The sequence below is a fragment of the Coturnix japonica genome, chromosome 7 (genome assembly GCF_054131305.1).
Source record: "Coturnix japonica strain WE chromosome 7, WE-NBRP24, whole genome shotgun sequence".
NCBI classification, from domain to species: domain Eukaryota; kingdom Metazoa; phylum Chordata; class Aves; order Galliformes; family Phasianidae; genus Coturnix; species Coturnix japonica.
This window is the reverse complement of record NC_140669.1, coordinates 22,858,550-22,876,810: the sequence shown is the minus strand read 5'-3', so window position 1 is coordinate 22,876,810 and position 18,261 is coordinate 22,858,550. Positions and strand designations below refer to the sequence as shown.

The window sequence follows — 18,261 nt, the reverse complement described above, 5'->3', positions numbered from 1 at the left end:
AAGTAAATCTGCAGACTTCTTACATTAAACATTATATTTACTTAATGAGGTTGAGGCTTCTGACTTCAGTATCTTTTATGGTCAGAAGAAAAACGCTGAAAAGAATGCAGGGAGAAAGCCGCCAGGGTTGTGATACAGGAACATTCTTTGAGAGTGTTTTTGTGCCTGAATAATAGTGAATGGGCTGGTTTGGCTAAATACATTTCCTTAAAAGTTTGCTCTTTGGGCTGACACCAAGGGGAAAAAATGGACATGGGTCACAGTTATCTTGAATGCATTTGCAAACCGAGACTTGGGTTCTGTGTAGAATATTCAACAGAAATGACAGAGTTAACAGACTTGCAGGTCTGCTGGCTGCTGAGACTCACTCAGCCCCTGTAAGTGGACTGGCCTGGCAGCCCATTCGTGTTACCACAGGAGTTACCACAGGAAAACAAGGCTTTGTATATCAGCTGGTCTTTGCTGACTGTGTATGCCTGATTTTGCTCTTAGCAAAAGCCTGCTTGTTGAGCATAGAGTTAACTTGGATTTGCCTTGTATTTTACGGGGGGCTAAGAATGCATGCAGAGTTATACTGTGAGTTAGGTGTCTGCAGTATTGTTGTACCTAAAAAGTCTCTTTCTTAAGGAACTGCACAACTTTTAGGTAGGATGCGCTGGCACGTGGCTAGGAGTTTTGCCATTCTTTGCTGTTGCCTAGCTGAAACCTTAGCTTACTGTTCATTCATTTCAGAGTGCAGTTTTCCCTTTTTTTTCTGAATGTATTTAGCAGAACTACTTACTTTAGTACTAAAATTCTGTTAATTTTATGCCATCACAAATGTTGGGCTTTGGATGTGCTGCAGCTTTTGACAACTAGCAACTGCCCAGAGAAAACTGCCAAGAGGAAAAGCTGGAGGTTTTGGCAGCTGGCTGGAAATAGATGGCAACCTTGGAATAGACGGGCAAAAGTATTGGAGTTAGTTGTTGTTCAGGAAGTAATGAAGGCTTTTGCTGGCAGGGAGGAGGTGGAGCTTTCAAAATTTGCTTTAGGGTTAAAGGAAAAAAATAACATGACATTCCAGGGAAGGCAGGTAAATTTTGGACCTCTTACTCCTCTTAATTCAGAGCTGTGTCACAGCATTCTGTTCAATATCCAGGAACCAAAATGCAAGTGCCACTATAGCTGAAAGCTTTTGCTTTTCTGGTGAATGACATACTGACACCAGGCTCTGGACCTGGAAGCAAGCTGTCATAGTTTTGGTCTGAGTGAGTCATGATAACCTTCGCTCTAGAATCGCTGTTTTGGAATGCTCTCAGATAGAGGATGTTTTCTGTTGCAGTCTTGACACATCTGTAATTTTTTCACATTACAAATGAGATCTGTTTTTTATGTGCCAGTGGAGAGTGAGATCACAATGGAGGATGGAATTCGACCTTAGCTACTGCATATATAGTTCTGGTTTGCACCAATAAAGATTTGCTGCAAAGAGAATCCTTTCAAGTACTGTAAACAGAGCTGATAGATCAGACCTTCTTGTCAACCACATTTGACATTTTCATTCTCTGTCACAGCCTGATCTAAGTATCCAACTTCTTAATTAGGTTTTGGATAGCTTCCAAGATCGGTGCTCGATGTCCCATTTTATCTGCAGTAAAATGGCACTTAGAATTAACTAGCACTTCCAATGAGGACTTCCCATAATCTGCTAGAAAAATTCAGAATCAAGATGTTATAAAGTACTTAAGCATCAACAAAACAGAGAAACCCACTGAACGTGCTGATTAGGTGTCTTCCCCAATCGGCCTCAAATCACTTGAAGTGTTTGGGCTTTGTTTTGCCCTTGGCTGAACTTCACTGTTGCTGTGTTGTCCTGTCTTTAGCTGTAGAAAACACGCAGGAGTTTGAGTTCTGCAAAGGCTTTCTGCTGGCCGCTGTTAGGTGAGCACTAAACTCTGCTGAAAATGGTACGTGTATCACATCTCATATATCAACATATGAGTGTTTCTTTTCCACTGCATTCTGTAAGAAGTAGGTCCTGCCGGGCATAGAGCAGTACTGCAGTGGTTGTCTTGTACTGCTAGAAGGATGTGGTCCTGTGAATGGAAGTGCTGTGGTGTGTTCTGCTGTGCTACTGAGGAGGTGGTATGATGTGGGGAACAAAGAGATGCCACAGCTTACCAGAGTGGAGTTAGGAAACACCCATCGCTATTTGTAGGTGATGAAAATGTACCTCTATTGGGACAGTGAACCTTTTTGCATTCGTATCCAAAATTAAGATATCAGGCTGAATCCTTGTTGGGAGTATGCATGTGCCAAATGGTTGTCTCTTGCTCACTGGCTTTCTACAAGTACCTGGAGTTTTCCAAAGTCATATCCTATTATTTCTCAGCTATTAAGCATCATTTATTTTAACTGGCTAAACTGAGGAGCAAGGGGCAAAGAGAATGACCCTTGTTAGTCAGGGCAGTTGGGTTGAAGTAGCTGGGTCACTTTTTATCCTTAGTCTGCAAAAAACATTTGACAGCAGTCAACAGTCTTACCTATCTTCTGTCCCTGAAGGGAACTGTCTTCCTCTTCCCATTACAGTTTTGAAGCCTTTATTGCCACAAATCCTACGGGCAAGAGGCAAGAATGTTTAATACCTATCAGGTTATCTGCTGTGTAGCAACGTATGGCATAGGAAGGCTTAGTTCGCACATGAGATGTATTATATCTTTTAGAGCCATCTCCCCATCTCTTGCATGAGTGTGTAATGAGAATCCCTCCAGCAGAACTGGCAGTGAGGGCAAGAGCAGCTTGCTCCTGTCTCATTTAACACTGTACCACTGTCCTCTCAGGCTGATGGTGGAAGCAGTAGATTTCACCAGTGTCTTGATCTAGCCGTGTGGGCTCATGTCTTTGGGTAGCTGTCAGTGTCCTGCTTTTCTCATACAGAACCGTTAGGTTTTGCTGCGCTTGTTGGCAAGTAACTTTGTGGGAATGGAGACAGAAGAGCTATCCTGCTGCTTTTGATGGTCTGTAAGGCTGGTGGTCTCAGCCTGAGTGGCTTCACAAGCTCAGAGCTCAAGACCAGGGGTGAGTGTATGTGGCTTGAAGATGCTAAGCCTTGCTGGGGCAGGAGTGAAGAAAACAGGCTGCATTCAAAATGCTGCTTGCCACTCCCCAGGCAATTTGGGCCCCAGTGAGGGGAAGGTCACATAAGGTACTAGGCACGTGCCAGGGAGTGCGTATGGGGTAGGAAGCTTTGTTCTGCAGGCTGTGGCCTGCCTCGGCAGCAGGTACGGGCTGATGGGGATGCTGCAAGGCTGCAGCCTAAGCCCTCCTCAGGCTTTGTCTGCCATGCAGATGAGATGGAGGTCCTCCGGCTCAGCGCTGCTCAGCTTCCCCCTGTTGTTTTGGTGGAGGGACTGAGGGGGTGGGAGGGAGAGAAGGAGGGGCTTCATTACATTGTTTCTTTGAGTTGTTTTTTTTTTCACTCTATGGGGAGATGGGCTTGATCCACTGGTTTTGGATTTCTGAGGCAGAAGGCAAGGCATGACCAGCTGGTGTCTTGAAATGGCACAGGTGCAATGGCTGCGGGAGAGGGGAGCCAGGAATAATTACAGGTTTCTGAAGCATCAGGCTTTGCCTGAAAAGGGCTCATTGAGAAACAGCTCTTTATGGAAAATTAATGGTTAAGCTGGAAAAACTGTCAGGCCTACCATTGTTATCTTTGGGCTAGTGGTGCCTTAAAGGAGCAGCATCTCCTGCTTGCATCCACAGGCCCCCAAAACCAACATGCAGCTTTCTGATCCTGGCAATTGAAATCTCCTGCCACTATTATCATGTTTAATGGCTTTGAGTCCCAGTCTCTTTCTTTTTTCCCCTACTTCTATAATTTCCCTAATAATTTCCCTAATTTCTGATTATGTTTACACTCTACTCTGGAAGCCTTCTATTTATTAGCCCCCCAGATTTATTTCTGCCCCACTGAATGAAGGGTAAGTGAGACAGAAAGCCCAAATTACATGATGTGGAGGGTTAAAAAGCATCACTTTTGTTTTGTGTATAGGATCAGTTCTGAAGAACTGTGGGGCTCACTTGGAAAGCTGCCCCCGAGCCCCTTAATTTGTCTAGGGATAGGTCAGATCCCCAGCTACAGCCATTCTTCAGTCCCACAACTGCATGTGAAGCAGCACACGGGCTTTTTATGTCCATGAGAGCAATCTCAATTGTTACTGTGAGCAGCCCCAGCATTGCTTCCCTCATTGCTGGAACCGAGTTGTCTGCTTTCCTGGGGGATAAGAGTGATCAGGGCCACTAGGTGCTGGTGCCACAGGGACAGCATGGGTGCTGTCTGCTGTTTCCCCAGGAACCAATTCAGATGGACCTTCAGAACAGGGGACTCCTGAGTGAAAGCTGAAAGCCTTGTTCCCTGTCCCTCAGGAGAAGTCCTTGGCTCTGAGCTGAGGTGGGTTCAAGGTGTAAAGCTTCTGCTGCCACACAAGCCAGGAAGGGTAGGTTGCAGCAGAACCAGATGCTGTGACACCTTGCTGTGAAGCTTATTGCTGATTCCCATCATTTCCAACTTTTTGCTGTGCTCAGGAAGTGGGGTAGCCTCAGGGGCAGCCTAGCGGATGTACAGGGCCAAGTCACATTGTTGCAGCAGGAAATAGGAACCGATCCAAAAATCCAGCTGAAGGAGCAGTGGGGAGAACAGAGCACAAATGAATGCTTTCTCGTGATGCTTGGAGTAAGGCTGTTGGAGAAATGATCTGGCAGCCCCCAGGGGGAATCCTCCAAGTCTGGAATGTTGAGCTTGCACTGAGTTAGTGTCCACATCATTGTTCCTCAGCCTCATTCTGTTTAGGAGGTGGAGCAGCAGGCTTCTGATGATCTCGCTTCAGCTTTTGTCAGCTGTTGTCTGTTGGAAATCACTGCTGGAAGAAAAGAGGATAGGTGGTTGTTGCAGCCTCTTGGTTTTCTGAGGCAGTGCAGCAATTTAGTGTTAACCCAGAGCAGAAGGTAGCAAAGTGCCCAAGCTGTGGGCTGCAGCTTGCAAATGCCAGTTCACAGGTTCTTCTGTTAGGGCACACTGGTTGAACCTCTGCTTGCTGAGTGTCACGAGCCAAGAAACTGACCAACTTCATCTTGCAGTGATTTGGCAAAAGCAGTTCTTCAGAGATCCCGTTTATGGTAGATAAATAAGTGAGGCCTCCTGCTAAGTCTGAGCAACTCGATTGTTCGGTGGTTTGCTTAAAGCAAGACTGCTGACTAGTAAGTCCAGACACATTGCATACACAGTCTTATGTGACTCCACTGAAGTATAGCACTTCTCACTTGCATATATTGCCTTTTTTTTTTTTTTTTTTTTTTACAGCTCGGATCTATGGCTGGGTGATCAAATAGATAATGGTCTGACATAATCTTTTTTTGAATTCAGAAACTCTGGAATTCATCCCACTAAATTGTATCTGCAAACAGTAGCGTTGGTTTCAGGCTACACTGAAAGTAATAATCCTTAGTCAGATGGTAGCTCCCAAAAAGCTGTGAATGGAGCCTTTTTGTGCTCCTATTGAGGTTTGTGCTCAAAAGACAAGAGTCTCTGTCTCATCTATGGTGGTATGAAGCTTTTGTTTCTTGATCAGATGTTGGACTTCCGGGTTGAGATGTAGTCGGACCATTAGCTCCATTAGGCTGCACTGAATATTTTTGCCTAAAATACCTTCCTTTATATCTTTAAAGTGTTCCCTTGGGAGTAATTTTTAAGTTTCAAAAAAAATATCTCTGTTAGTATGTATGTTTAAGTCCTGTAAAATTGCAGTGAAGGTATTAAACCAACTGTCCTTTCAGGCAGCAAGAAATGAGAAACAACACTAATAAACTCCATTAAAAGCTCCCCAAACTACAGATAACGGCTTTCTATAAATAATAAAAGTCTATAATGTTGGTTTTGGAGAACATTGGGCAGCATGGTGGTGCCTGGAGGTTTTATTGCTGCTAGTGCTAGCTTAGGGTAGCTCGTACAAGGTACATTCAAGTAGTAGGCTCACCCCATCTTCATACTATAATCACTGCTACAGAGATGTAGGAACACATTTTTTATGAGGCATCATCTCTGCCTGCATCTTCACCTACTTTTCAAGATGCTGTGTGCTTGTGTGCAAGTGTGGTGTTCTGTGAACAGGAGGTCTATTAGTTCAGATGTGACAAAAACCCTCTAAAAGAGGCACTAGGTTCCCTTTTTCTTGTCACATTTTCATTTTCTCTCAGCCCCTTCAAACAAGCTATGCTGTTACTGGGAGATTTTGTCTCCTCCTTCTATCTTAAAATGATATTCTTCAGATTTATGTAATTCTGGGAGGAGGTTGGGCCTCAGTCAACAATGTAGAGTTAGGTTTGGAGTGAAACGTAGTGTGTGTGAAGGAAGAGGAAGGAATTAGTTGGAGAGGTGACTTTCTGTATGTGCCAGGAGATTGGGAGGTTTGAGTGTTGCATGTAGAGGTGATTGTTTGCCATATGACATTTGAAATGTAGCAGTGTGCAGACTTCCATGAAAAATTAGTGGTTGCTTTTCAGCTGTTATTGTCTATGTTACCATAATATCCTCTACCATACACAGATATTCCCTTACTCTGTGTCTGAGCAGCTTCAAAAAAGTGCCAAATCCCCATGCCTCCCAAAAACCAACCATCTTTTAAGAAGGGGCTACTGCACATGAGTGCTGTCTCTAGATAGCTCTGGACCATGCTGTTCTCCTGCCCTCAGTGAGAGCTCTGCTGTGATCTCTCCCTAATAGCGATTTCTTTCCCTCCCTTCCCCTCCTGCAGACATGCCTCGAGTTGGAGCGATACCTTCAGACTGAGCCACGGAAGATCTCTGAGAGTTTTGGTGAGGACCTGGACTGCTTCCTTCATGCCTCCTCAGCTCCAGATGCAGAGGACAGTCTCCGACGGCTGGACCCCATCCTTTTGCCGGTGGAGACAAGTATGTGTGACAAAAGCGCCAACATGGACATTATTCTCTCACGGGACAAGCTGCTGTCTGAGACGTGCCTCAGCTTGCAGTCCACCAGCTCTTCCACAGAAAGCTACACGGCCGTCAACCAGGCCCAACTCAATGCAGTAACCTCATTAACACCCCCTTCCTCTCCGGAGCTCAGCCGCCACCTTGTAAAAACCTCACAGACTCTCTCAGCGGTGGATGGCACAGTGACTTTGAAATTGGTGGCCAAGAAATCTTCCCTCAGCTCCATGAAAGTGAGTGTAGCGGCAGCAACTGCGGGGACAATAAAGGGTGGACAAAGTGACAGTGAACAAGGAGGACCAGGACTGGAAGCGTCTCCAGAAAACAAGAAGAGGGTTCACCGCTGTCAGTTTAATGGGTGCCGGAAGGTTTATACAAAGAGCTCCCACTTAAAGGCTCACCAGAGGACTCATACAGGTACTTGTGTAGGATGCTTCTCTCATCTTGTCCTCCCGCCACCTAACCGTTACCATCTCCTTTTATTTTCATTAAGAGAAAAAAAAATCTCTTCAGAGAAGTCCAAGCCTCTATCTATGAAGCAGGGCAATGGAAAAATATGGCAGGCCAGCAAGTATATCCTCTTTTCAACCGAATGGAGGAATTTGCTGTCTACCATCAATACATTCAGTTTTAGTGCGTCTTGTGGGGCTTGATGGAGAGTAATTTTAGGATACTTAAAGGATGGAAAATGTATCATCTATTGTAGAACTGTGGGCATGCCAGTTTGGGTTTTCTGAGCTCAGTTCCCCAAGACAGCTTTAAAAATGTTAATTTTAGTCAAGTGTTAATTGCTTCAAATAGAAAATACTGTGGGTAGATTTTTGCTGCCTTTTGTGTAGGAGAAAGGAAAAATTGTATTTCAGTTCTGAGATATACAGTTTAGGAATAATGCTTGTGTGAGAGGAAGCTTGTATGTAGGTGCAGATGTATGTGTACACAGATTCCATACCCTTGAGATCTCTCTATTTTGGGCTATGCTAGTGATGAAATACAGTGAGAACAAATGGGAGAACTGCATGGAGTTTGGATGGAGTAGCTTAGGCAGAGGGGAAATAGGATGTATGGAAAGGTACCAGGCAGTTATTTTGGATAGTATTGATTAATGATGCATATAAGCTTTACTGTGTAAGAGTCTTGAAGCATACCAAATTGGCTTCAGTTTGGCTGTTCAGCATCCCTCCTCTCCTGTCATTTGTTAACAGTCCCCAGTAGCTTTTCGTATGGCATTCATTGGCAGTAATAGCCGTGCAGTTTGCTAGCGTTGCTGCTTTGTTCTAAGCCTCACATGTGAGATGATAAATTCCCATTAGCACTATCTTATCATGTGATTATTCTTGTTTCCAGAGGGATTGCTGTAATCAGTTTTTTTCAGTTTTACTGTAAAATGTGTGGTCTCTTACAATAACTGCACATTTAATTCATGATCGTATCATGCATGCAGGTTCCTAGAAGCGAGATGGTTCTTGCAAGGTAGAAAATAACATGTTGGACTGGTGCAGTAAATCAAACAAATGTGTGGGCTGTTAAGAGAGCTGCATCCATCATGTACTAGGCAGCGCTGTAAAAGTTACATGGTCTGAAGTATAAATCATATTAAGACATAAAGGCATTGTTTTTGATCTTTTAATGTGCGCTTTTACTGTGGATAGCCACCTTACCAGGAGTGACCTCCCTTGCAATTATGATTTCAAAGCCAGTGAAAATAGTGCTTTCATTTTAAATCTGCCATGGTACAATCAGGAGGCTCCTTGTACTGCCAGTGCGGCTGTGAGGGTAACCATAGGGACACAGGTTCCACCAGGGCTGCCCAGGTGGATGTCCCAGAGGAGGCCTCCCTGTGTGCTCCCTCCAGGCATGTGTCTGGGCTGTGAGTTGGCAGATCACCTTGTCTGTTCAGATGTGGCTCCTGCGTTCCTCTTCAAGCTGCAAGTGATAGTCTCACATGGCTGTTCCTGAAGTTAGCTGAGAATGTGACATGTTCACCTAGGAGGGATAAATTTGTGGAATTTCTATGTTCTTATCACCCAGCAGGTGGCAATGGGGACAAAGAATCCTGAGAAAACTGTTGGCCACTCTTTCCAGACCTCCTCCTTTTGAAGTCAAAATCTTGCAAGATTTTGCATGCTCTTGTACCCATCCTTAGGTCTGGTTGAATTTTGTATCCTTCCTGTAGGTAACATCAGCATGTCAAATCATGTGCTATACAGTTACTCCATGATAAGAAATATGTCTCACTGGCACCCTGATACCTTCATAGAATAGCCTTGGACTGCACACAGTGCCATTGCTGTGTGCATGTCCATCCATCCACAGCAGTACTCAGTGTGGTAAGAAGGGCAAGTCCCTTTGCTAGCTGATGGGGGAGACCTGTGTTGGCATGAAGTCACTGTAGCTGTGTGGATACAGCTCCCATCACTCTCTGTAGTCAAATAAGCATCCTATACCCGATTACATTCCAGCTGTCCACAGCTGTGTAGAAAACAGGGTTTTATTTTGCAGCATGGACTTGATACATCCTCATTGTTAAATTCTCTGTTGCAGGCTCTGGGAGCTGCTTGGAACCTGACTCCCGTTGCACATAGAGGAAAGTTTAAAGTATCTTAGTATCTTTAGGATCTTGGGAGCAATCTGAGTGAACGCTGGGGAGGCCTGTAATAAGACTTTGTAACTAGCTTACTTGGGTCTGAGCACAAACTCATTTAGACCCATTTGTCCTGTTTCAGTGCTCTGTTCCTTTGCAATCACTAACAGTGATCAGAAGGGGTATAGTCAAGACATAACATCTTTTTTACTCTGACCTCTGCAGTGGGATAACCCCACAGGGAGCTCTGGAACTTCCTGTAGAAGAGAGGGACAGAGGGGACTAGCTGTGGCAGTCCCCTGCCACTGTGAATGGCAGGGCTGCCTCCCTTCCCATATGTGCCTTTGGTGCTGGGGACAAGCAGCACTATTCTCCATCAGTGCTTTGTTTTTTTGCAGCCGGCTTGGGACTGTGCTGAGCTGTGTGTTCTGTGAGTTTTGAATGCACCCAACAGTGTCAATAGCTTGTAGCCACTAGGCTTAGTCAGCGACTGAGCCAGGGGGTCTGAAATGATTGCAAGATATTTTCCTTTGGCTGGTAGCTTGTTAATATGTCAGGAGGGAACAGTCTGCCAGTGTAGGCTCTGTGCAAGTGGGCACGAGCGCCCTGACAGACAAAGAGCTCTCAGTGTGGGGCAGGGAGGCAGATGCAGGCTGGTCACCCAACTTGCATGTGCAGCGTCCACTTGTTGGATCAAAGGGATTTACTGCCATGCATGAAAACAAGAAAGCCACAGGCTGGAGAGCTGTGGGGCAGAAGGCAGCGGAAGGAGGTTGCATTCCTTTTGTTCATACGTAACACTGACCAGACAGGCTGGCTGGCCTTCCTCACAGCAGGATGAGCCAGACGGGGCTGGAGGCAGTGCAGACTGATAGCAGCTCTCTGGGTTGGAACCTGGTTCCTCCTGCGGCTTTGCTTCACCGGGGAGATGAGACAGTCAGATCCCACACTGCTTGTGGTGCTGTGCAAGCCTCCCTAGTTTTCTCCTGCATCTTGTCCATTCAAAAATTAGGACAATTCTGTAAGGCCCATTGATGGTTGAAATGGTTATGAAAACAACTCCTCAGTGACTTTTGGAGAGGGAGAAATGATTATTGTTGTGGGAGAAAATCCAGAAGGGAAAGGGGAAACATTGTCTGGGTGGGATGGGAAATTAAAACATTTGATTGGATTTGAAGAAAGGTAGAGCACCTAAAGTGAAAGGTGTGTAAAGGAGCTAGGAACAGTGTCAGGACTGTCTGTCTGTAAGAGGACAGCAAAGAAGCCATGCTGGGGTGAAGTGGTGGCTGTGCTTGTAAACAGGAGTGAAAGCTGTGCTGCCAGCATGGGGATGAAGCAAAAAAAAAAAAAACAACCAAAAAACTAGCAAGGGAGCCACTGGGCCTGGCACTGTAACCCAGCTCTAACACATTCTCTCACACTTATTCACAGAGCAGACAACAGTGTCTCCTTTAAGAGACAGGAGTTCTAGTCCAGCCTTCAGACAGGCATTGAGATGAATTGCCAACGTAATGGAGAACAGAGGGGAGAGGAATTAGCATGAGCCAAAGAAAATGTATAGTCATCAGTACTTCCTAAATTAGAAAACAGGATATTGCTGGTGAGTATCTGGATGCAAATATGTCTAAGGGGGAGCTGGCCTGTGACCTATGGAAAGATTAGTCACAAGGAAGTCACTGATTCCCTTGGATCAAAGACCTGTGGAAGAGATTTCTATCTCCTGACCAAACAGCTCACATCAGCCTTCCTTGCCACAATGTACATAGGAAGGTATGGGGTGACATGGATGCTTTATGGCCAGAGATAAAGCATCATGTACAATCTAACCAGGAAATCCTGAAGATTGTGGTAATGATTAAAAGTGACCCCTGGAGCATTTTGCTGGGGTTTGCAATTTTGTGAGGATCAGGTTTTGAGGTTTTTTTAGTTTACACATCTAAATTCAGGATATCTGGTATGACCTTAAATCAACTCTAATCAACGTGAGTTTACCACTTCACATCTTTACTTATGTTTCTAAAACCTAAAACAAGCAGGGGATGCCCATGTAAATGGGTAGTAGGAGTCTACATGCTGTCTTAAGATAGCTCTTATTTATATGGAGTTTGCTTCACGTTGTCATGACATCTTATTTTAAATTATGCAGTTCTTTGATCCAAAGTGCTGGGTGAGAGTAAGCAAAACAAATAAATCCACCCTGCAGGAAAACACATTACTGTGTTTGAAGGAAAAAGACAAGAGGTTCACAAGAGAATTAGAGCATTAAAGAAAGCAAGGATTTTGAGATGGGTTTTAAAATGACAAAGTTTTCCAAAATTGCTGGGGCTAGAAGTGTAAGTGCTGAGAATTCAGAAGTGACTGCAAAAGAAAGAATTGAGGTGGGAAGGCTGGATGATAAATGAAGAAGATTAATTTGAAGTAAAAGCATAATAGAGAAAATGAAGATCCTATGTGTCAGTGATAACCCATAGATGGAAGCTGCAGTGCTGTGTTGTGCTAATGAGGTTGCAGTGGTGAACTGAGATCCAAGGATGAGAAAGGAAATACAAACGGCCACACAAAGCACTAGTTCTGCAGGATGCAAGCTTCTGAATAATGAGTAAGGGAAAAGCAGCTGGGAGAACAGTATATCTAGAACAGGAGGAGTAAAAGCCAGGGCCCAGGAATTTTTTGTTGTGTAGCAAGAGATCCACAGCTTTGCCACAGTTCCACAGCTCTGCATGTAGGGCTGGGATATGGCAAAGGGACATGGGGGAAGCTCCCATGGCAGCAGCTGAAGTAGTGGATGAATGTGCTGCTGGAAACAAGAGCAAGGGAACCGAGGCAGGAGGGATGTGTGAGGAAGACCTTCATTCATGCCTGGTTTGTTTGGAGGTATAGTTGCATTGCCAAATTGGAAAGATGTGTTTTGTTAGTTCTGTTCTCTTTTTAAATTTAATCTAATTAAAGCTGATTAAAAGAAGCCCAACCTGATCATGAGCTCTTTAAAAACTTTTTCTTTTTGAAGCCATTTAACCATTTGGCAAGATTAGAGGGAAGTCTTATGATTTCACTGTGCTGGGCCAGAGCTTCATTTTGTTATTGCAGTGAGAGCTCAGACTGAGACAATGTGCTTTGTGAGTGACACAGACAGCAGGAGAGGCCCTGCCAAAAGCAGCCCTCGGCACTTAACACACCCTTGCTGTTCGCCATTGCTTGGTTGCTGGTATCTTAATCGTCAGTCCTGTGTTTCTGCTCCATCATTTGCCAATTCAGTAGCATAGGTAGGGAGGCAGTTGTAATTTTTGGGCTTGAAAGTAGAAATAGCTATTGTTTGTTTGCCGTGTGAGATGATTTTTGGAACAAGGGAAACCTAGAAAGTGATGCAGCAGCAGTGGGAGGGATAGTGCAGGTGTCTCTGAGCCACTGCTCATTTGTCACCCTGTGTACTCCTTACATCCATCCATCCTTGAACCCCTTGGAGTCATCTAGCAAAGAAGATGGAGGATGTGGCTCACAGAGTACCACCTCAGAGGAGCAGATGGCACACATGGTATAGCACCATGGTGTAGCCTGAAAAACGTATTTTAAGGTATGTGAAGGGCAAGCATATGATGTAGCCTGAAGGGCAGATTTCATGTGTAAAATTGTCTATTTCAGTTTTGCTGGATTTTAGGAGAAAGCATGCTTGTGTCTTCAGAACACTTTTGTCTAACGTTGCTGTCAAAAGCCAGTTGCTTACCAAATGTCAAGCAGGAAATGGTAGCGTACAGCTGTAGGCTGAAATAAATATGAAACAAGAACTTTGAGTCAGGGGAGTTCTAAAGACCTGTGTAGCCTTTTGGACAGAGGAGGACAAAATACTGCACAGGACTTCCTTTGCCTGCAGATCTCTGGGCTCCAATACGCTTGGACTCACTCTTATCACCAATGGAGAGAACTTAATAGATTAGTTGGACAATTTTGCAATATCATTCTATTTTTTTATGATGACCTTAAGTGACCATTAGAGCACTGGAAGCACCTATTAGCTCTTGGAAATGAATGTCATAAAAATAGAGGCTTTCGTACCTGCATATGCTTTTGTTCAATCTGAAACTGCATTATGGTTAATTCTCCATGAACTTCCATTTGGATGCTTTCTTGTTGGTCACCTGCAGCTTAGCTAAGCTTTTCCTTGATCTGAAATTTTCCATATTTGGTAATTTTCCAATGTGGTTGTTGTTATTTTAGAAGGTGAAAGGAAAAGTATTTTTTAGTAAAATATGGCATGTGTGCTAGAGATGGGCAGGGAAAAGAGAGCTTTCCTCTGTGTAATAAGGTGAGCTAAAACTTGGCCTGTGTGATGGGAAAGAATAGCCTTTGAGTAGAAGACTTCTGTCTGTGAATATCTGGTTGAAAATAACTTGAGTGGACTAAGCTGTGATCTGTCATAAAAATGACTTGCATTTTATTGTCAGTTCTTTGCAAAACCCGGAGAACCACAAAGGTGGTTTCTTTTCGGGGGTTTTGTTTGCTGTTGGATGTGTGTTAGGAAGATTGTTTTGTACAGAAGACATCTCTTAAGATTTCTCTGCGAAGATGCAGTGTCATCCATCAGTGGGGTTTTGTTGTGCATCTGTGCTGTTCTTCCATTTGTGCTCCTATGGCAGCACGGATGACCTGGGTGACTTCTAGCCATGTGCTTGCGTATCCTTTAGAGCTGAGGAAAGGGAATCATTTGTGCACTCCCCCCCCAAATATAGTATTTGATTGAATGAAAGCATGCTGGTCTTGTTCCTTTCTTCCTTTTGTTCTTGGCAAAATTGAGAACCAGAGAGGAATGGATGTTATTTTCCCTTGTGTTTTATTCTTGTGCTGTTTCTGCTACTTGGCATCACTTTCTGTCATCTTTCTCTGATTTTTTTCAGTGGCAAAGGGCAGGAAAGGAAATGACACGTAAATAGAACCATCAACACTGCAGTTGTTTGAATAATTGAGAAATGACATTCATTAGCAAAAATGTGGATCAAAACCAATGTAAAACATTAATAGTTGGGAAAGCAGGTGTCTCTTCACTTGTTGGTTTTGGTTTTGTCAGTTCTAGTCACTGATAAATATCTTTTGTATTTACCTTTGTTTTTTGCATGGTATTTCTCAGGAGCTCTTGGACTAATATGCAAGTGTCTGAGGAGCTGATCTTTGCCTGCTTTGCACTGAATGCACATGCAGCACATTTTGTGAAGGGCTCTCACTGTGGTTCACCCCCCAGTATAATTTACTTGAAAAAAATAAAAAAAAAATTTAAAAAGGGGAAAAAAGTCTGTTGTGGAGGTTCTGGATGAATCTGACCTGGTGAACTGCTGATTTTTATCTCCTTTTTCATCTCCTGCTGCTGCTGCCTTGCCTTGCATCTCTGAGCTCTCAGAGCTGTGCTGAATTTGAAACCAAAAACCCTCAGCCAAGATTTTTTTTATTTTTTTTTATTTTTTTTTTTTTTTAAGTTCTTACTACTTCTCTTGGGGACCAAAGCAATGGCAGCCTGAAGCAGCACTGAATGTGTAATTAGGGCAGGCAGCGATGCCTTGCTGCTGGGGCCAAGCAGGAGGAGAGGAGGGGATGCACCATACTCCAGCTCACACAAAGCACAGGGCGCTGTCAGCCCGGCCGGGTACCAGCCCTGCTGCACAGCTGCTCTGCCCTCACGTTGCCAAGCAACTCCATCCATCCTTTTTTCAAAACATTTTAATTTTCCTCCCCCCTTCTCACTCTTTCTGGAGGGCTAATTGGGGAGCAATGCTGCTGGGTGCTGCTGGCCGTGCCACCCAGCTGTCGCCCTCCAGGCTGGCAATTAGTGTGCAGCAGGCTGGTGTGCACCCAGGCTGGCGCCAAGGGGATTTGGAATGGCAACGGTGTTTTGGGGCTTTGTTGCTCAGTGGGAGTTTGAGTAGGCCCAGGAAGCTAAATGGCATCAGCCATCCCACGCCTGGTGTGGGGCGTGTGTTGCAGTGGGGTTTGTTACAGGTGGCCTTGTGAGTGGGATAGAAAATGGAGTACTGCCATCTCATTGAGTGTTGCTGCGTGCATTGCTTTCCTCTGCATTTCAGCTAGACAAGTAGGCTTTGTGGATGTGTGTTACGTGCTTGTGTGTCTGCAAGAAATAAGTCTGAAAAAAATCATTTATTTTCACATCCTCTGCAGCTGGCTGGGTAGAGGAGCTTTGACAAGGGCCCTGGGGACTAATCCGGAGCTTTGAGGTTCGTGGAAAGACTGATTGGACATTGGGTCTGGCTCTTAACCTCTTTCCCCCCCATCTCCAATATAGCCATGATTAGAGCCATCTCTCTATAAGGGCACTTCTGACCTTTTTGGATGAAAGGAGCTGTTCATCATTCACGGAAATGTACTTCTTTTACACTTGATCATCCCTGCTCGCCTATAAATAGGTACAACCTTCTCACATTGTGTTTTTCACAATTCTGTCGCATTCCTCTCCAGCCCTGCACTGTCTGCTGCCAGCTTTTCTCTTTGTCACCCTTTCAAAGGCTTTTCCATCTTTCCAGCAGGTGGCAAAACTGAATAAAGTGCTTTTTCCCCCCCCTTTTCCTCTTTTTGGGTAGAAAGCACCAGCGAGCCACTTAAAATACTGACCATGGCCCCCCTTGCCTTCCTTTGTCATAATAAAAATAATAATTACGCTTGCTGTTTCTCCAACAGAAATCAATTAGGAGTATATTGAGGAATGAAAGGCTCAGGAAAGTATCTGAAATTGATTTTTATAATTAGGTTTACTGGTTGATGGGTCACGTGCACGTACTCTTAAATAGTGGCATTGACTTCCAGAGGATGTGTGTGTTAAATAGCCTGCTCTTCCTTTTTGCTGAAGGCATGAACCTTCTGATCTTAAAAAGAGGATGCTGTTGTTGTGTGCTGAACTGCAGCCACTCTGTAGGTTTTCTGAGAAGTCCCCAGCAATGCACGCTGGAGCCTTGTGGTGGTAACTTGCTGAATTTAGTATGTGATAGTAGAGACACTTGACATGCAGCAGATCTTGGGATACTCTTCCTCTGCATCTTGAGGAGTGCACATGTGCAAAGAGGGAGGACGAACACAGGTGTAAAGGAGACCTATTATTTGCTTGGGAGATTTCATTCTTTCCAGGCTCCTTAAATCTGAATTTCCTTCTGAAATACACTCCTGTTAAATATCACATAGCACTTTCCATATGAAGAGAGGTGTGACCAGTCACATTTTCTGTTGTGTCATGTGATGTGTACTGATATTCTGCTAATTAGAAGAATTACGGCTCGGCTTCATTGGTATGCCACATATGTAGCTTGTAAAGCTCTCAGGGACACTTACAGATGAAGAGTGCTACATAAATATAAAATATTGTTAATGTGATGTTCCACATTAGGCTTCCCATTGTGCTGTGGCAGATTTTGTAATAAACTGTAAAGCAAATACAAATGGCTGCCTGGCATTTCTCCGCAAGGCAACCTGGGGGGCTGCTTTCTCATTGTCCTCCTCCCCCCCCCCCCCCCCAGCTGCTGGTGCTCCTGAGCAACCTCCTTCTACATGGACAGCAGCCCCGGCACAGGGCTGTCCCACCAGTGACACTGCTGAGATGTGGTGTGATGGTGTATTGCCAGCCACCAGCCCAGGAACAGCAGGTCCCAAAAGGATTTCTCGGAAAGGGTGGCAAGGAAGGTTATTAAAACGCTCTCTTAAAAAGCCAGTGGGACTGCTTGGTTCTTCACACATTTCTTTATACAACTCAGGCCCTCAAAGCATCCTTATGGGAGAAATCCAAGTGAGAAATCTTGTTTAATTCTTCTCTCATCTGTAATCTGCAGTTTGTCTGGTTCTCCAGGAATGCCAGTCTTAGAGCAAGCATGGCTGGAGCTGTCTTCAATACACTGAGGCTTTTTAGAACTGGTTTCATTTTGAGTATTTTTTTAATCACATAATTTAAAAAGGGAGATATTTTGAGTTTCTTTCATAAAGCTTTTTTTATTGTTATTTTTATTTCTGAAACTGTATCTAAATAATTAGAACACGGTGATTTTTTCAGGGGGTGTTTGTTTTTGTGTATGTGTACATCCCATGTTAAGAGCTCTGATAGGACAGCGTAACAAACATTCTATTTGATTGCCCTTCAAAATGTATGTGCAGGCAGGATGTGTTCTTTTCCTCAGTTTCTTTAAACCTTTCTGGCTAACTCGGTCACACTGTTAGAAGAAACCTCTAAAGTGTACTGTACTTTAGTACTGGGATATCCTAGCAAGAGTTTGTGACTGTGATCCTACACTGTACTTCTTTGGGTTGGTCTCTTTTTGAAGATCATTGCATGACTGTGGGTCTTTCACAGCTTGCTTATTTTACAAAGTACACTGTAACCAACATGACTGTGCTGTGTTTGTAAGCTGAGGTGCACAGGGAGCCAGAAGGAAGCAAACGGACACAGATAACCATAGTATATTTCTTTACTTATAGTTCTGTAAAGATACAGGGTGAAACTTGAGCCTTAATGGGCATGTTTCCAATAGAGCCAGCCACTGGATTTTACCTTGCAGCGCTGCCAGCCTATGTTGCCTTACTATGCACATACCCAAATCAGTAGGGTTTTCTTCCAAAAAAGAAATCCAGGGAACAGAAAACAAACTCTTCTCTCTGTTCAGTTTGCTTTTGTTTTGCTTTGTTTTAATAACTAATGTTTCTAGTTGGGGCTGCCA

The 18,261-nt window shown here is 44.2% G+C and overlaps 1 protein-coding gene across 5 annotated transcripts in view; it reads left to right on the top strand.

The window, feature by feature from the left end:
- Positions 1–18,261, top strand: part of KLF7 (KLF transcription factor 7) — a 54,977-nt gene that overhangs the window by 22,580 nt on the left and 14,136 nt on the right. For all 5 annotated transcript variants that reach the window (XR_001556442.3, XM_015868207.3, XM_085553382.1 and 2 more), the window contains one exon: positions 6,792–7,404. Coding sequence is in view for 4 of the 5 variants with exons in the window: in XM_015868207.3 (XP_015723693.2) it covers positions 6,792–7,404 (613 nt within the window). In the remaining variant the exon portion in view is untranslated. The remainder of the gene's footprint in view (positions 1–6,791; positions 7,405–18,261) is intronic.